General features: G+C 43.0%; 3 protein-coding genes across 4 annotated transcripts; 2 read left to right on the top strand and 1 right to left on the bottom strand.

The window, feature by feature from the left end:
• The first annotated feature begins 6187 nt into the window (after nt 1-6187).
• LOC124660998 (protein FAM133-like) lies at nt 6188-8651 on the top strand. 2 transcript variants are annotated; one of them, XM_047198855.1, is made up of 3 exons: nt 6188-6247; nt 6655-6718; nt 7531-8651. In XM_047198855.1, the coding sequence occupies exon 3, from the start codon at nt 7559-7561 to the stop codon at nt 8378-8380; it is 822 nt and encodes a 273-aa protein (XP_047054811.1). In that variant the 5' UTR covers nt 6188-6247; nt 6655-6718; nt 7531-7558; the 3' UTR covers nt 8381-8651. The 2 variants fall into 2 exon arrangements, with proteins under 2 accessions (XP_047054811.1, XP_047054810.1); XM_047198854.1 differs by having other exon boundaries at nt 6193-6247; nt 7497-8651.
• Nucleotides 8652-9954: 1303 nt separating this feature from the next.
• Nucleotides 9955-12333, top strand: LOC124664209. Its single transcript, XM_047201782.1, has 4 exons — nt 9955-10174; nt 10630-10769; nt 10841-10957; nt 11650-12333. Exons 1-4 carry the CDS (start codon nt 9955-9957, stop codon nt 12331-12333), a joined length of 1161 nt encoding a protein of 386 aa, XP_047057738.1.
• A 3352-nt stretch (nt 12334-15685) lies between these two features.
• Nucleotides 15686-18169, bottom strand: LOC124664207 (eudesmanediol synthase-like). Its single transcript, XM_047201781.1, has 7 exons — nt 18056-18169; nt 17638-17926; nt 17151-17541; nt 16826-17044; nt 16564-16699; nt 16061-16309; nt 15686-15979 (listed from the first exon to the last, which is right to left on the bottom strand). The coding sequence occupies exons 1-7, from the start codon at nt 18167-18169 to the stop codon at nt 15686-15688; spliced, it is 1692 nt and encodes a 563-aa protein (XP_047057737.1).
• Between the last annotated feature and the right edge of the window lie 951 nt (nt 18170-19120).

The following is a 19120-nucleotide window of genomic DNA, read 5'->3' as shown; positions in this document are numbered from 1 at the left end:
TTCTATTTGTCAATTGCCCGACTGTAATTTGTTCACCCAACATGCTTTAATCTTATGGGAGAGACACCTCTAGTGAACCGTGGACCCCGGTCCTATTCTTTACATCGCATACAATCTCATCGCAATACTTGTTTTACTCGTTTTCTTCGCAAACAATCATCTTCCACACAATACGGTTAATCCTTTGTTACAGCAAGCCGGTGAGATTGACAACCTCACTGTTTCGTTGGGGCAAAGTACTTTGGTTGTGTTGTGCAGGTTCCACGTTGGCGCCGGAATCTCTGGTGTTGCGCCGCATCACATTTCGCCACCATCAACCTTCAACGTGCTTCTTGGCTCCTACTGGTTCGATTAAACCTTGGTTTCATACCGAGGGAAACTTGCTTCTATACGCATCATACCTTCCACTTGGGGTTCCCAACGGACGTGTACATCTACGCGCATCAAGCAAATTTCTGGCGCCGTTGCCGGGGAGATCAAGACACGCTGCAAGGGGAGTCTCCACTTCCAATCTCTTTACTTTGTTTTTGTCTTGCTTTATTTTATTTACTACTTTGTTTGCTGCACTTAAACAAAACACACAAAAATTAGTTACTTGCATTTAATTTATTTTGTTATCATGTCTAGTCCTGTAGTTGTTTTTATTTTCACTAGTTAGGCATAATGGAAAACAACAAAAAAATTAGAGATCTTTATGAGATTTATCTTGAATTAGGACATGATGTGTTTGAAGAGAAAATTAAAAAACCCATGGAACTTTGTTTGCAAAATAGTTGTAGCAAGGTTATTAGCATGAACTCTTTGAACACCATTATTGCTAAAGCTATGGAAGAATTTAAGCTTGGGAAGCTGGTTGTGATATTTTTAGTCCCCCAAGCATGGAAGAGAAAATTTACTTTGATGATACTTTACCTCCTATATATGATGCTTGCAATGATGAATATGATATTTTCAGTCCACCTACTATTGAGGAGAAAATTAATTATGATTACAATATGCCTCCTATGTATGATGATTATGGTGATGAGAATAATAATGATAGCTATTTTATTGAATTTGCTCCCACTACAACTAATAGAATTGATTATGCTTATGTGGAGAGTAATAATTTTATGCATGTAGCTCATGACAAGAATGTTGTATGTGATAGTTATATTGTTGAGTTTGTTCATGATGCTACTGAAAGTTATTATGAGAGAGGGAAACATGGTTATATGCATCTTAATAATATTAAGTTTCCCCTCTTTATGTTGAGAATCTTGAAATTGAACTTGTGTTGCTTTTCTATGCTTGCCACTTTGTTCTTCATGAATCTATTTGTGTACAAGATTCCTTTTCATAGGAAGTGGGTTAGGCTTAAATGTGTTTTGAATTTGCTTCTTGATGCTCTCTTTTGCATCAACTCTTATTACTGAGCCCATCTTAATGGCTATAAAGAAAGAACTTCTTGGGAGATAACCCATGTGTTTATTTTACTACAGCGATTTTTGTTTTGTTGAGTCTTGGAAGTTGTTTACTACTGTAGCAACCTCTCCTTATCATGTTTTTTGTGCCAAGTAAAGTTTCTATGTTAAAGTTGATGTTATATTTGGGATCGCTGCGCAGAATCAGCATTGCTGTCTGTCACGAATTCTGGCATAAGTCTCTGTAGAAAATTCAAAAAAATCTGCAAAATTACGAGCGTGATCCTCATATATGTACACAACTTTCATTAGTTTTGAGTTTTTCCATTTGAGCAAGTCTAGTGCCTCTTTCAGGTTCGTATTTACGGACTGTTCTGTTTTTGACAGATTCTGCCTTTTATTTCGCATTGCCGTATTTGCTATGTTGGATGAATTTCTTTGATCCATTAATGTTAAGTAGCTTTGTGCAATGTCCAGAAGTGTTAAGAATGATTGTGTCACCTCTGAATATGTGAATTTTAATTGTGCACTAACCCTCTAATGAGTTTGCTTGAAGTTTGGTGTGAAGGAAGTTTTCAAGGGTCAAGAAAGGAGTATGATATACTATGATCAAGAGGAGTGAAAGCTCTAAGCTTGGGGATGCCCCCGTGGTTCATCCCTGCATATTTTAAGAAGACTCAAGCGTCTAAGCTTGGGGATGCCCAAGGCATCCCCTTCTTCATCGACAACATCATCAGGTTCCTCCCCTGAAACTATATTTTTATTCAGTCACATCTTATGTTCTTTACTTGGAGCGTCGGTTTGTTTTGTTTTTTGTTTTTGTTTGAATAAAATGGATCCTAGCATTCACTGTGTGGGAGAGAGACACGCTCCGCTGTTGCATATGGACAAATATGTCCTTAGGCTTTACTCATAATGTTCAAGGCGAAGGTTGAAACTTCTTCGTTAAATTGTTATATGGTTGGAATCGGGAAACGCTATATGTAGTAATTCTAAAATGTCTTGGATAATGTGATACTTGGCAATTGTTGTGCTCATGTTTAAGCTCTTGCATCATATACTTTGCACCCATTAATGAAGAAATACATAGAGCTTGCTAAAATTTGGTTTGCATATTTGGTCTCTCTAAGGTCTAGATAATTTCTAGTATTGAGTTTTGAACAACAAGGAAGACGGTGTAGAGTCTTATAATGTTTACAATATGTCTTTTATGTGAGTTTTGCTGCACCGGTTCATCCTTGAGTTTGCTTCAAATAACCTTGCTAGCCTAAGCCTTGTATCGAGAGGGAATACTTCTCATGCATCCAAAATCCTTGAGCCAACCACTATGCCATTCGTGTCCACCATACCTACCTACTACATGGTATTTCTCCGCCATTCCAAAGTAAATTGCTTGAGTGCTACCTTTAAAATTCCATCATTCACCTTTGCAATATATAGCTCATGGGACAAAATAGCCTTAAAAACTATTGTGGTATTGAATATGTACTTATGCACTTTATCTCTTATTAAGTTGCTTGTTGTGCGATAACCATGCTTCTGGGGACGCCATCAACTATCCTTTGTTGAATATCATGTGAGTTGCTATGCATGTCCGTCTTGTCTGAAGTAAGAGAGATCTACCACCTTAATGGTTGGAGCATGCATATTGTTAGAGAAGAACATTGGGCTGCTAACTAAAGCCATGAATCATGGTGGAAGTTTCAGTTTTGGACATATATGCTCAATCTCATATGAGAATAATAATTGTTGCTACATGCTTATGCATTAAAGAGGAGTCCATTATCTGTTGTCCATGTTGTCCCGGTATGGATGTCTAAGTTGAGAATAATCAAAAGCGAGAAATCCAAAATGCGAGCTTTCTCCTTAGACCTTTGTACAGAGCGGCATGGAGGTACCCCTTTGTGACACTTGGTTGAAACATGTGTATTGCGATGATCCGGTAGTCCAAGCTGATTAGGACAAGGTGCGGGCACTATTAGTATACTATGCATGAGGCTTGCAACTTGTAAGATATAATTTACATAACTCATATGCTTTATTACTACCATTGACAAAATTGTTTCATGTTTTCAAAATAAAAGCTCTAGCACAAATATAGCAATCGATGCTTTCCTCTTTGAAGGACCTTTCTTTTACTTCTATGTTGAGTAAGTTCACCTATCTCTCTCCACCTTAAGAAGCAAACACTTGTGCGAACTGTGCATTGATTCCTACATACTTGCATATTGCACTTGTTATATTACTTTATATTGACAGTATCCATGAGATATACATGTTATAAGTTGAAAGCAACCGCTGAAACTTAATCTTCCTTTGTGTTGCTTCAATACCTTTACTTTGATTTATTGCTTTATGAGTTAACTCTTATGCAAGACTTATTGATGCTTGTCTTGAAGTACTATTCATGAAAAGTCTTTGCTTTATGATTCATTTGTTTACTCATGTCATTACCATTGTTTTGATCGCTGCATTCATTACATATGTTTACAATAGTATGATCAAGATTATGATGGCATGTCACTCCGTAAATTATCCTTGTTATCGTTTACCTCGCCGGACGAGCGTAACTAAGCTTGGGGATGCTGATACGTCTCCGACGTATCGATAATTTCTTATGTTCCATGCTACATTATTGATGATATCTACATGTTTTATACATATTATATGTCGTATTTACGTATTTTCTGGAACTAACCTATTAACAAGATGCCGAAGAGCCAGCTTGTCGTTGTCGCTGTTTTTGGTTTCGGAAATCCTAGTAAGGAAATATTCTCGGAATTGGACGAAATCAACGTCCAGTGGTCCTATTTTTGCACGAAGCTTCCAGAAGACCGAGGGGGAAAGGAAGTGGGGCCATGAGGCGCCGCCACACTAGGGCGGCGCGGCCCAGGCCCTGGCCGCGCCGGCCTGGTGTGTGGGGCCCTCGTGTGGCCCCTCGCGTTGCCCTTCCGCCTACTTAAAGTCTTCGTCGCGAAACCCTCTGTACCGAGAGCCACGATACGGAAAACCTACCGAGACGCGCCGCCGCGAATCCCATCTCGGGGATTCAGAGATCGCTCCCGGCACCCTCGCCGGAGAGAGGAATCATCTCCCGGAGGACTCTTCATCGCCATGATCGCCTCCGGAGTGATGAGTGAGTAGTTCACCCCCGGACTATGGGTCCATAGCAGTAGCTAGATGGTCGTCTTCTCCTTATGTGCTTCATTGTTGGATCTTGTGAGCTGCCTAACATGATCAAGATCATCTATCTGAAATACTATATGTTGTGTTTGTCGGGATCCGATGGATAGAGAATACTATGTTATGGTGATTATCAATCTATTATTTATGTGTTGTTTATGATCTTGCATGCTCTCCGTTATTAGTAGAGGCTCGGCCAAGTTTTTGCTCTTAACTCCAAGAGGGAGTATTTATGCTCGATAGTGGGTTCATGCCTCCATTGATATCTCGGGACAATGGACGTAAAGTTCTAAGGTTGTGGATGTGCTGTTGCCACTAGGGATAAAACATTGATGCTATGTCTAAGGATGTAGTTGTTGATTACATTACGCACCATACTTAATGCAATTGTCCTGTTGCTTGCAACTTAATACCGGAAGGGGTTCGGATGATAACCTCGAAGGTGGACTTTTTAGGCATAGATGCATGCCGGATGGCGGTCTATGTACTTTGTCGTAATGCCCCGATTAAATCTCACTATATTTATCATATCATGTATATGCATTGTTATGCCCTTTTCTATTTGTCAATTGCCCGACCGTAATTTGTTCACCCAACATGCTTTAATCTTATGGGAGAGACACCTCTAGTGAACCGTGGACCCCGGTCCTATTCTTTACATCGCATACAATCTATCGCAATACTTGTTTTACTCGTTTTTCTTCGCAAACAATCATCTTCCACACAATACGGTTAATCCTTTGTTACAAGCAAGCCGGTGAGATTGACAACCTCACTCGTTTCGTTGGGGCAAAGTACTTTGGTTGTGTTGTGAAGGTTCCACGTTGGCGCCGGAATCCCCGGTGTTGCGCCGCATCACATTTCGCCACCATCAACCTTCAACGTGCTTCTTGGCTCCTACTGGTTCGATTAAACCTTGGTTTCATACTGAGGGAAACTTGCTTCTATACGCATCATACCTTCCACTTGGGGTTTCCAACGGACGTGTACATCTACGCGCATCATCGCGATCCATTTAGGATCGCGCAAATCGGTATGTATATATGTTGATCCGTATGTATGATCGACTATGTATGAACTATGAATATGAACAAGTTTCCCGGGATTTTAAATTTACGAATTTACGGGATGAAATACGGGTCTGTTAGACGGAACGGTCTATCTAGGAGCACTTTTTTTTTATACGGGACGAAATACTCGCGTTTACGGGGTAGAAAAGTAAGGAGCCTGCTAGACATGCTATAAAGATGGTTAGGATTTTCTTACATTATCTGCATGACTTGAGCCACGATCAGTGTGACATTATATCAAGCTGAACAAATAAGGAAGGTTGGCATTTTCTTTTTTGAAACAATAATAAGGAAGGTTGGCATGGTCCATTTTTCGTCGAGAAAGAAATCATGAAGTTTTTAGGAAACTCCAACTGGAAACAGAACAACCGACGAAGGAGCCGACCTAATTGCTTTGGGGCCCAACAGTCAGTGTCGCCACCGGAAACGAATCTGTCCTGCACTCCTGCTTATAAAACGTGGAGCCGGCCACCAGCCCAACCCAAGCCAAAGTCGCACTTCTCCTTTCCCACACGCCGCCCCTTCCTCGTCGACCGGCACGCTCGCCGCCGCCGCCGCCACCATCCCCGCCGGCATCGCGTCCACGGTACGGTGAGTTGCGATGTTCCGCCTTGTTCGTCTCCGACAATTCCAGCCGATCGTTCATATTCTTCATGGAATTGTAGGCCACCGTGGTGGTGGCGGTATGGGTACGGGTAGGGCGCTAGATCGCGCCGTGCGGACGCGTAGGATCCAGATCCAGTCGGCTAGGTCCGAGACGGACGGGTTTTCGGCGCTCAATTTTGAACTTGGTCGAGAATTCTAGGGTTTCGCCGGCCGCGAGCTAGTTCTGCCGCGATTCCTGATTTCATTCCGGGTCTTGATGCGGAACTCTGTGATCTCTCGTGCCGCGGGAGTTCTAGGACTCGAATTTGGGGCCCGACCATAGCTGTGGGCGTGTTTCCTGTGTGAGCTTGTTTAAAGTTGTTGGAAATTTACCTTTTGTTTTGTTACTGCAGGCGAAAATCTGGGGCTGAGGAGAAAGGAGCAGCCTCTCTTTGTAGCTGGGAGCTTCAGGACAAGGTAAGAAAGTGTATAATCGTCCGTGTTCCGTGCTTCGGTTTGTTAGAACTGCACTTATTCCTAGCTGTTCATTGGCAGTCAACGCGTGCTTTGTGTAGTCTGTTTGAACTGCTGAGAAAAGCTTGGTTTGCTGTCTGTCAGTCTGTGTGCTCCCTTTCTGCTCCCCGTTCTTTACACAGCTTAAGAGTTGAATTACATTCAGACTAAACTGATGCCCCATATGAAGAAACTTTTCCTTTTTGGATGATACATACAAGTAATATGGATCGGAGAGAGTAGTTAAAAGCTTTCTCATACACCCAGAATGAGATTCAGGAAAAAAATACTGCTTGAGAATTGGAATTAGCATTCAAATATAAACCTCTTCCTTGGATCAGTAAAAATTGAAATTGCATTCGAACTTAAGATAGTTTTTCTCACGCAGAGGCTACTTATTTTCGCTGTATGTCTTGACTACAGCTTTAATTTGTTTTTGGTTGACACTAGATCTGTAAGCTCGACTTTGATATTCACAGTTCGTACTATTTTGGTGCTATCTTGGCTTAAATGATTAATACTCTGTCCATTTCATTTGCACTGGCTTGTTTTATGGAGTAGCTGAACTAATCTTTTGTATGCCTGATATTAGTTGTAAATTAGTTGCCAGTTTCTTTGTTGAGTTGTCTGAAGGTATTGTTCTGCTTGCTTGCTGACTGAACTTGGACATTTCATTTTCCGCTAGCAAGCTAGATAATCCTAGATGTTCCATGAACTAACAGTGATTTCTCTCTTCTATGAGATGCACTTCCTTGCATCATTTCATGGCCCTGCAGGTTTTAGCTCTTTATCAGTTTCCCTGGGATGGATTCCAAGAAGTTCCTGCAGATCCTCGAGGAGAAGAAGAAGAGAGTCCTTGAGAAGAAAGAAGCCCCACTGAAATGGCAGCAGAAACTGGAAGCAGCAATTAAAGCCACTGAAGAAAAGGAGAAGAAGCTCAAGTCAAGAAAGCACAGGAGGAGGAGGAGCTATTCTTCCTCAGAGTCTGACAGTGAGTCCGAGAGTGACTGTGATCGGAAGCACAGGAAGAGAAAGGAGCGCAGAAGGCACAAGAAGCATGGCCACTCTGATTCTGATGGCGCTAGGAGGCGCAAGCGCAGGTCAAAGAGAAGGAGCTCAGACTCTAGTGATGAGAGTGATAGTGATGAACACGATAGTGGTTCTGAGGAAGAATGTCGCAGGAAGAAGCACTCACACAAGAGAAAGCATCGCCGGCACTCTGCAAGGTCAGACTCTGATGGTTCAGACTACAGTAGTGATGATGAAGTGCGGAGGTCAACCAGGAAGGACCACCATTCCAGGAGTCACAGACGCCGCCACAGGTCATCAGAGGATGACCCTGAGGAGAAGAGCAGATCCAGACACAGGAAGCGTCATAGGTCAAGTGATGAGGACATTCCTTCAGATTCCGACAACCACAAGCACCACAGGAGCCGCTCCATAGGAGATTCCTCAGATGATGGAGCAGCTATTGGTGAACCAGATAAGATGAATGGTAAAGGGTCTCACAAAAGCAAACGCCATCACGGTCACCACCATCACCACAGTCGTGATGACCATCGCCGTAGCAACTCTGTTGGAGGATTCAATGACATGGCGCAAGTGGAGAGAGTTAACTCCCTATGAGTCAGTGAGAGATAAAACAGCCCCAGAAATCAATTGGCTGGTGGGTTACCGTCGTGAGGGATGAAGGTGATTTGTCTTCCATAATGTTACCATCTTGGCGGTGATTTGTTTTCCATAATGTTACTCTCTCGGCTTAGTTGCGAGTTCTGAAGCCTGTATCCTGTTGTACTGATACATATGGTGACATTAGATGATGTTTGTTTCCCATCATTTGCTTTTTTGGGATATGTTTGCTTGGCTAGTTTGATGGTTAAACATACTGGTTTGATAAGATGCAGCGTCTTGTTTGTTGAGCTACGTTGACGGGGCCCTTTTTTCTATTTGAATGTCAGAAGCAATCTGCTCTGGGCTGTGCGATGGAATAGAGATGGCAACCAACCATGATTTGATTTCCATCCCCGTCCTCAAATAAGTGCACTTCTAGTATTTGCCGTAAGTCAAATTTTCTTCAATTCAAATTGGTACCACTTGATTTGTTTTAAAATGTAGTTTCATAATATAACAATATTATGCTATATATTTGTTTAAATTTTAAAAAATTAAAGGCAAAAGCTAGAAGTGAACTTATTTGTGGACGACGGAGAGAGTATAGTGTTTAGCGTAAGAAAAAGGTTTATTCTCTTTAAAATAAAGCAATTAGTTGGATCAAGTCCCGTTAAATGCCACTAACTCAACGTCCTAAAATATGTTACACCCTCCATGGACATAGATTTGTTCCATGTATCGCGCCTACAATACTATGTAAACAAATCTGAGTCATTTAATTAGTGGATGGAGAGAGTAAAGTAATTACAAACTCAGAATATTTGGAGAAGTCCACATAAACTTTGGCCTTCCCTTCTTTGGCCTTCTCTTATTGTCGGGAGAAGCAAACAAATATTAGACGTATGCCATTTGTGCATGTACGTTACTTGACGCAGTTTCTTTCTAAATGTATGCCTGGAACAAGAGAATAGAAGGTTAAAGTTAAGAACCAAAAAGAAGATTAAAGTTAATCTGTGGTTTGATAGTTAGGAGGACAACTGCAGCCCCACCCACCAGATTTTAAACATTAGGTTTAATATTTTGCTATCTTATAAAAGCAAAATATTTTTCAGCGGAAGATAACGTTCCTCTTGATAGGGAGCCATTTGAGGTGGTCCCTATAAAAGTAAGGTGTACGTGCGTTCATAGAGGTGAGTATATGTGCTTATTTCTGAGTGTCTTGATTGCAAAAGAAAAAAAGTCAGAGTTCATACAGTTTCTTCCTAAATTCAACATATTCCATGCAGTTGAGATGGAAAAAAAAGAGATGTACATCTACGCACATAGTCCCATATGTCTTGTATGCCTGGAATGCGTTGGATCCAGAGAGGCCACGACAATAGTGTTCGAATTGACAGATGCATTTATAAACAGCAGTAAGCTAATCATCGCCAAGCCACGTCTCTTTTGTATACGCTGATTAGCGACAATGATAACGCGTTCTCTCTCCTGAATTTTGCTAGCGCACCATCATCCCCATTTGTTTCCGTTTCTTTCCCTTCCACGGTTTCATTCGCGCCTCCTCCAGCCTCGGCCTCCTCTCCCCAACCATGGACATGCCTATGCGGAGGACCCGCGGCTGTTGCACTGTCTGCAAACCCGGGAGCTCCGCCGCCTGCCACGCGTGTTGCGTCGCGCGTCCCGCACAGGCTCCTGGCGATGGCGAGCTATCTTCCACCGCCGGTGCCGCGTTTCTCCCGCACCATGGGAGCTCCAGAGAGATGGCGCTCGCTTCGTCAGTCGTCGATGAGGATGGCGGCTCGAACCAATGTGAGGACACGACTGTGGCTAAAGTGAAAATTCAGTATTTATATTTTGCATTGACTATTAAAAATGATGAAGTATAACCTTTGTTTCCTGCTATTGCTCTGATATGTCCATATTGGCTATTGCTGTCAATTTCTTATACATAAATCTTACACCTTATGTCCAATATTGCTGTCATGCTCATTTGCCTCTTTGACCAAGGAGCAAGATATCAACATTTGTTTCCTGTTATCTTGAATATAATCAACATGATTCTATGGAAGTCACTAACAGATTTTTCTTACATATGATATGTTGTTTGTCTTGAAACTCAGCATGATCTCATCTTAAAATGATTGAACCTTTTTTTTTTTGTCTAAACTGATCGGCAGAACAAATGTTCTAGCTACTTATAGGTAGGTTAGAAGCTTCTAGTTTTGTGTGGTCTAGCTAAAAATTTATATAATGCATATCCGCAGTAAATTCTGAGATGGATAACAAGATTATCAAAGTCATGACATACAATGTATGGTTTCGGGAGGATATGGAACTGAGCAGAAGGATGAAAGCTCTTGGAGATCTTATTCACCACCACAACCCAGATCTTATATGTTTCCAGGTCCAGAATTTGTCACATTGAACTTTATGTTATGTCTTGTCCCCTGCTCAACTTCTCCTGCGTAACTCCAGGAGATTACACCAAACATATATCAGCTTCTCCAAAAATCTGGCTGGTGGCAAGACTACAAGTGCTCGCTATCAGATAAGATAGACATGTACATGGAGAGGCGATATTTCTGCATGCAGGTATTAACTGATTATTCCCTGAAACTCCATACATTGCATAAGTGCAAGCATCTCCCAAGTTTAATGTACTGATCTCCCAAATTTCTAATCTCCATTAATATAAATTAGTGAGCCTTTTATTTTCATGGTCGTACCTGGATGATACTTTGCAATAATATATGCACGTGTACACCGATCGGAGCAGAGGCCAGGGGGCTTCCTCTTTTTCAAATAAATTAATGAAATTCATGGTCACCAAGATGCACAATGAACAATCTGTTTATATATGACACCATTGAAAACAATATGTATGACCAAGAAATTATTTCCAAAAAGAAATAAATCGGCATATTTCGCAAATGGCCAAACCCAAATGTTTTTACATATATCTGCATGGTGTTATCTAGGTTTTACATATGTTCGACATCACTTCACTTGTTATCTAACATACAGAGTATGCAAACAGTTGGATTTTCATGTCATGTTTTTGCTGGATATTGTTTGCGTATCTACTTTTACTTAATGCGTCTGAGTGTATCATACCTATGCAGAGGCCAGGTGTAAAATTGTTTGAATTGTATATTTGTGATGCTACTTATGAGTAATAAAACGACATATCGGAAGAAAATTTGCATATCAACTTTTTTCCATAGTCTCTTTTTTCTCCCGTATTCATGATGTCCAGTAATGTGTTTCGATTGCAATAAGTGCAGATGAGCAAATTGGATGTGAATTCTTTTGACTCCATCCCATTTGGTAACTCAGTAATGGAAAGGGAGCTGTGCAAGGCAGACACCAACGTTGTAGGCGTGACCAAGCTGGTGTTGGCTACAAGCCACCTAGAGAGCCCATGTGGTCGAGATCAGATGTACAGCAAGGAGCGGGCAGCTCAGGCGACTGAGTCGGTGAGGATTTTGGACAGCTTCCGCAATGTAATATTCTGCGGAGACATGAACTGGGTCGCCGGGGACGGGCAGTTCCCTCTGCCAAGCGGCTGGGTTGATGCCTGGGATGAGTTGAAGCCAGGTGAAGATGGCTGGACCTACGACACGAAATCTAACGGCATGATATCAGGCGACCCCAGGATGCAGGGGAGAGTAGATCGGTTCGTGTGTAAGCTGCCAGATTTCAAGATCCACGCCATCGAGATGATTGGGAAGGAGGCCATACCTGGACTATCGTACTCGATAGAGAAGAAACTCCGCAAGGGAATCCGCAAGCTGGAATTACCTGTATTACCTAGTGACCACTTCGGGCTTGTTTTGAGCATTACCTACGCTGCACCATCGGGTAGAAGTGAACTCGTAGCCCAGGGGAAAGTATCTAACCCTGGTAGTATGAAGAAGAAAAGTGTGCTACACTATTTCACTACATTATTTTGTGGTCGTGCACTATGAAGAATGTATTACAGTACTGATTTATTCTAGAGGTGATGGTACTGATTTATTCTAGAATTCTTGTGGCCTTACAACCCCTTGAAGAATGTATTACACTATTTTATTCCGCTACCATCAACTTTCAGCTTATATTTTTGCCGTCCTTGCCAATTGCATATAAATCCGACAGAAATGAGTTCCTTTTTCCAACTGCTCATCCATTTCTCCAAATGGATCTCAACATTTTTTCACTAGACATTTAAGAGTCGATAACTTACAGGTATTTTCAGGTATCTAATAGGGAACCGGCACTGCTCGCAGCCGAACAGTTCGTATTGAATGGAAAATTCACGAGCTTCTCCGAAACAAAATAACAAACTCTTACAAAAAATAATATTTAGACAAGAAAGTTGTTCAAATGTTTAAATGTTGCAAGTATTAAATTATGGGTTTTTAGCCTTTTCGAGGACATGCTCCACAAAGTAGATTGTATCATCGGCATATTGCAAGATAGGAAGCCCGTCAGCAACTAGATGAGGCATCACTCCTGCAATTTATCCCGAGTTCTTCGCACATATCAGGTACAATGTTAAGTAAAATTGGCGATAGAGGGTCACTCAGTTTTTTAAGAGCTTACCACTTTATTAGTGTCCATGTACGGATGCACGCTTAAATTTAATGCACATATTTATTCCATTAAAAACATGTTAACATTGCCAACATGCTGAAAAATCCCAAATGTATATACAATATAATTTCGATGCCCAACAACCAAGCAACAAACAGAAACATATCAATCCACCAGGACCTCTTTTGACTCCAAAGTAAGAATTTAATTTTTGAGATTTTTCAATAAATCAAGTTTGTGCTATAAGTTCGTACCATAAAAACAGACCGCTGATTAATCCGAACAAAACTACTTCACACAACATAACAGCTGATATACAAATAGTTGGAACATACATACACGAATACTTGCATAGCTACTTGTGACATGAAAATACCAAGATACTTCAACAAACTGAGCACACAAAGCAAGCAACGCTAGTGTTGCCCTCATTTTCTCGTGCCTTCTTCATCAGGCACCCATCCATATACCGCAACATCATCCTTGTCTGTGACAAGAAGGGACCAAGCAACAATTATTGCTACCTCGGTGTTACCAAGGTCAATTCTAGCTAACTGGCGTTGCAACGTTTGGGCACGAAGGAGACATGGCCTCGTGCCATGATACCTCCAGAAGTCGGCACATATGCCTCTACGAAAACGTCAAGCCTTCCTTCAGCTTCAACAGAAACAACTTATCTCGACAGATCAAGGTAACCCTTTGAATCCTTGGACATTGCTTCACCACGATACTTGAGCAACACAACTTGGTCAGATGAGAAACTAGTAGCACACACGGCTTCCCTGTCAGGTGGTGACCACGGCTGTTCAAGACGGCGAAGAGCAAGCAACTATACCGCCAAATTTAAAAGACCATGAACCAATAACATGGACACCCGCTCTCAAAAAACAACTTGCTCCAAGCATATACTACCTTTGATTATATTTTTTAAAGTAGTGACAAATGTTAGCTTTAGGAATTAACATATTGCGCCTAATCAATATCTTGAACACCAAAGGTGAATGGATTTCGTGAGAACTTACAAGTAATTGGAGTGTTCCCGTTCCTGCTGGAGGCAAGCATGGTGAAAGCCCATGTCAATGGAGGTTTAAATATAACATCTTGATTAGCTTAGGTGTGTTGGGGCTGCGCCTCGCAGCCCCTCTTCTTCTACCTTTAGCTACCTCTGAACTCACATAGAAATAGCAATGGAGATACAAGTGTTATGGGCGTTGGCTGCCTCTCACAGCCAACCTTTTTCTTACATGACCTTTTATAGGCTCACACACATGGCCGTGAGACACTTAATCTCTTTGGTACAATCACAAATTACCACGTTTTTAACTAAGCACTCGATATCTTCATACAACTACTGCTGTAGGAGAATATCTGTTCAGGAATCCATGCTACATCTGTCCGCACCTTGAAGATCCTAAGGTTCAGTTTGGCTGCTCGCAAGTGCGGTTACCCGCATGTGTTGGGTTAAGTTTGACTCGTTCATGGATCACACGGTTCTTAAAGCGGATCAAAAGTTGGCTCAAAAGGCACGCTCAATTTCGGCTTTTCCAACGAGCTATGTTCGGCGATGACGAAAAGAGGAAAAGCCGTGCTCTCCCTGTGCAAGCGAGCTGATGGCGCTTGCACGCGCGTGTCACCAAAAATACGGCACAAATCTTCACATTTGTTGTTGCTATAGACGATGCTACATCATCAAGGTCTACATTAAAATGGTCTTCATCAACATGCTCGCCATCACCTCCATCGCCACATCGTCCTTCCTTATGGACGCACATCATCAACGTCTTGCGATAGTATTACTACAAGACATAACACCGGTGGCAACATTGACCACGACCAACATAATCGACTACATTGATGCACCGTCATCACTATACATTTTTGATGATCCCTACAAGCGCAATGGTCGTAGCAAAATTGGCGTGCTCAGTGAAATTCTTTTAGGCCTAGCAATATTGTAATCTCCTACGACCGTGTCCTCGGACATCAATATGACACCCATGACAACACCTTTATAAGGTGCAAAACGTATACAATGGTAGCTTCTCCACATACACACGAAGCATTTTTTGTGTGGCTACACCGACTATGATGACGACATCATTGACCACGGCTAGTACATCAAGATCAGCTAGCTCGACATCGAGAACAAGGCCTAATTCTACATCTACCAATCGAAGATAGCTGCACGCCCAAATTGTGTGTCATCATTAGCGCCCACAATACCGTGTTGTGACCGCGAGGGGAAATAAAAGGAAGATGGGGAATACACCACAAGGGGATCTAGTCACCGTCCTAGGTTGCCGCCATGAGATAAGTTGTTGATGATGGTGAAGTGGTGAAGACGACGGAAGCACAAGACCTTCTCCCACAATGACAGAGGGGGAATGCTTGAATTTAAAGACAAACTTAGATTATAGAGGTAGCATTGTCTTATATTCCAAGTCATTAGCTTTCCTGTCCTCTAAATCTTGTACATTTATATATACCACCACGAGGGTCATCCAAATAGCTCAATAGTTCACACTAATAAAAGCCGTGTCAGCTAACTTGTTTTACTACTTTTCTTAACAAGGCTTTTGTACGAAGGAAGGTGACCATGTGACCGATGAGGGGAGCAAAGTGAAGTCAATGGAGCGTTACGGCCAAATAAACATGTACAGGCCCGCATACACATACTTATTCCATTTAAAAACTTCGAACTTCAGGATTAATAAAGTAATTGAAATATGGTGACGAAATGGCAGCTTAAAGGGGGATGGGATCAAGGAAGAGAGCCGTCACGAGGTCCTTGACGTGGCTGCCGAAGGTATAGCCATCCCTGCCGTGGAGGTAGATTACTTCGTTCGATCTCGCAATGTTCGCCACTAGCTGCGCCACAGGCAGGAGCGCGCGGTCCATCTCCATGCACGCCTTGTTCATTGTCCTCCACCTATCCTCGGTCATGGCGGCGATTGCCGCCACGGCCTCCTCCCCTGTCACGCCCTTCTCCATCATGTAGCACTCCACGCCGCTAGGGAGGTCCTTCTTGTTCTTCCCTAGCTGCATACACGGCGCGCGGCGACGTCAGTGGTTATATATTCTTCCTGGTTTTTCCTTTTCTACAACAGAAATGCAATGTACCTTGTAAGAGGAGATGTCGTTGAGGAAGCGGCCGATCTGCGTGCCAGCGCGGACCACATCAGGGATGGCAAACGCCCAATCAAACAACTCCTTGGTTGCGCTGGCGCCGTAGCCCATGAGGGCCACCAGATTAAGCATTATCAGACCACAAGACTTACCACACAGCTCCTCGTGTTCCTTGAAGCTCGGCCGATACTTCTCGCTCGACCAGTGGGCCTCTTGCATATAATATTCCGCCTGCAGCTGGTACTGCATGCACAATGGTTTAAATAACACAATTAGTTCTGAAATACACCCGCTCAATTTTTGATGGCCAATTTTAAAATATTTGGTAGACAAATTTCTTTTTCTTATAGGTACGCCGATTTCATTCATTTTATCGTCCTAAACTATACTCCGTACGTACTTAAGTGAAACCACAAAGTTCTGTTTCGGAGAGACTAGATGAGAACAAATAAAGACTACTATTTATTTGTTAGTGCATTTACAGTGAGGCTACATACCGCTTTTTTGGCATATGACATTCGGTACTTCTCGTGTGGTTCTAACAGATCCTCAAACTCTTTGAAGATGCTTAGTGTTTTGATGTATAGGACGCGTAGGTATTCAGGTAGAACAGGAACCGCACTTTCATCCCATCTGCATACAAAATGAGACGTGCGGCCTTAATAAGAATTGAACGAAACTTAAATTTGAACAGTTAAAGCACGCTTGCAATTACGCAAACTGAATTTCTCATAGTAGGTATCAAATGGATGTTCGCACCTCTGCATGGCTTGGGTAAGACTAAGACACTCCTCTGCAGTTGCATGGACATCGTAGGTATCATCAAGAATAGACACAAGTCCAAACGTCTTGGCGAACATCAAACGTGCACGCGAGAACTCCTCCTCGGGGATCATTCCGCAGCTCCAAAAGTAGATCTCCACCATACGGTCCCGAGCATACCTTAGATTCACTGTTTCGTATAGATCCCTCCACCATCTACAGGTTAATCGAGATAACCGTTATCGAGTTTATTCTCTTATAAAGTTTTGTCATCAACTGATGCAGATCGAAACATTATGGCAAAGGCAAAAACTAGACTTACATGCTAAGGGCCTTTAGCTCCCTGAGGTGAAGGCACCTCATGAGGTTAGAATTGAGCCGAGCAAGTTCTAGGATTGTGCCGTCGTGCGTCACCTCCTGCGCATACTCGGCAACGTAACGCATGGTCTCCAGCAGCCCCGTGAACCGCGGGAGAGGGTGATCAAGGGCGCGGGCGACTTGCTCCGCCGCCGGCGACCGCAGCTCGCCTCTTGCCATGGCTTCCAGGTGTCGCCGTGCGAAGACCCTAGCGTTGTCGAGGACGGCATCCACGTCGCCCGGCACCGCCATGTGAGCCGCATTGTACAAGCTCAGTAGAATTCTCGGGTCGTCGATGTTGCTGCTTAGGCTCGCGCTGAAATTGCCGTCGCCGTCCCTGAACCTATCGAACACATCTGTAATACACATATACGCAATTACGCGGACAGATCATACTATATCTATTGCTAATATCTGAGGATATTGATTAGAGGTTAGCTTTTACAAGCTACCTGTGGACACCCATAGCCCGTGTTGCCGGAGCAGACGGAACCGAGTAGCAGTGACGCCAAGATCATGGGCATCGGAGCTGCCAACGAACCCGGGGCTTTCCAGCCCGACGAGGTAGATACGGGTTATGGCCGCGGTGATCTCCTCGCGGAAGTGGCCGTCTAGGCTGAGACGCTCGAGCGTGTCCACAAGTGCCACCGCGCCGGCCACGCTGCCGTCCTCGAACACGAACATCTTCTGCACTCGCTGCTTCAGCTCCTCTGCCCTCTCCCTCATCCACTCCTCGGACCTCTGCGTACACGGAGACGCACACACACAGAAACATGCCAGTAAGGTAATTGGAGAACTCGTAGAATCGATCGTTACGCATTTGCACTGAACAATGTGAAGCACTACGAAGCTAGATGTATGTGTCTGCACCTGCGCGAGAGGAGGGTCGTAGGTGATGAAATAGTCGCCCCACTCTGACGGGGCAAAGGCGGCGCGTGTGGCGGCCGCCGTAGTGCCGTTGCTGTCGGCAGCGTCGGTAGCCATCTTTGGGATGACCATCACAACGGCGGCATAGACAGTACTCGCGGCCATTTTGATGGTAATAATGTAGTACGTGCCGAATTGTTTGTTGGCTGGTTGTAGTAGTCTGTAAGATTTGTGGTCACGGGGTCTCTATTAATAGACCCACAACCAAGCTTTCCTACATTTTTCAAAACATATAAATGTGCGGGGTTTTCAAAAGAGATTATCAAGTGGAAAAATAATTTACATTAGGAAGATATAAATCAACATTTCTCTCACCTTTAATTCTATTATCGCCAATAAGCTAAGCGCACGTACAAAATTACGATGACATGTGATGAATATCATTGGTTTTGATTTTCATCCGATAAGAGAGAATTAATTTTTGCTATTTTAAAAATGCATTATAGATATAGAAATGCAGAATTTTTTTGCAAAAAGAACCACTTTCACGAGTGAAATGTCAAAAAGGACCACCTTCGAATGAAATTGACAAAAAAGACCACCTGGCGGCAAGCTCCCCCAAGCGACACGTAGCACCTGCCGCCATAGCCTGTGGGGGCATGTACTATTCACTCACCGACAAGCGACACGTGGCACCTGCCGCCACCACCCGTGGCAGCAGGCACTGCTCACAGGCTGTGGGTGAACAATACGTGGGGGAGCTTGCCGCTAGAGGCTGTGGCAGCAAGTGCCACGTGTCGCTTAGCGAGCTTGCCATCACGGCGTAGGTGGTTTTTTTTTTTTGACCATTTCACTCGAAGGTGGTCCTTTTTGACAATTCACTCGTGGAGGTGATCCTCCTTTTTGCCAAAAATTCAGAAATGCACTCTTTCATGACAAAGTTTTTTTTTTGAACAGTTTCATGACAAAGTTTAAGATTAAACATCTACTTATTCAAGGATAGATGGAGTATGGTTGTGGCCCAGCGTTAAATTAAATAGGAGACCAAAACCAAGACGCCCAAAAGTC

The sequence above is a fragment of the Lolium rigidum genome, chromosome 6, assembly GCF_022539505.1.
Source record: "Lolium rigidum isolate FL_2022 chromosome 6, APGP_CSIRO_Lrig_0.1, whole genome shotgun sequence".
NCBI classification, from domain to species: Eukaryota; Viridiplantae; Streptophyta; class Magnoliopsida; order Poales; family Poaceae; genus Lolium; species Lolium rigidum.
The sequence above is the reverse complement of the archived record's forward strand: the minus strand, read 5'-3'. Positions and strand labels throughout refer to the sequence as shown.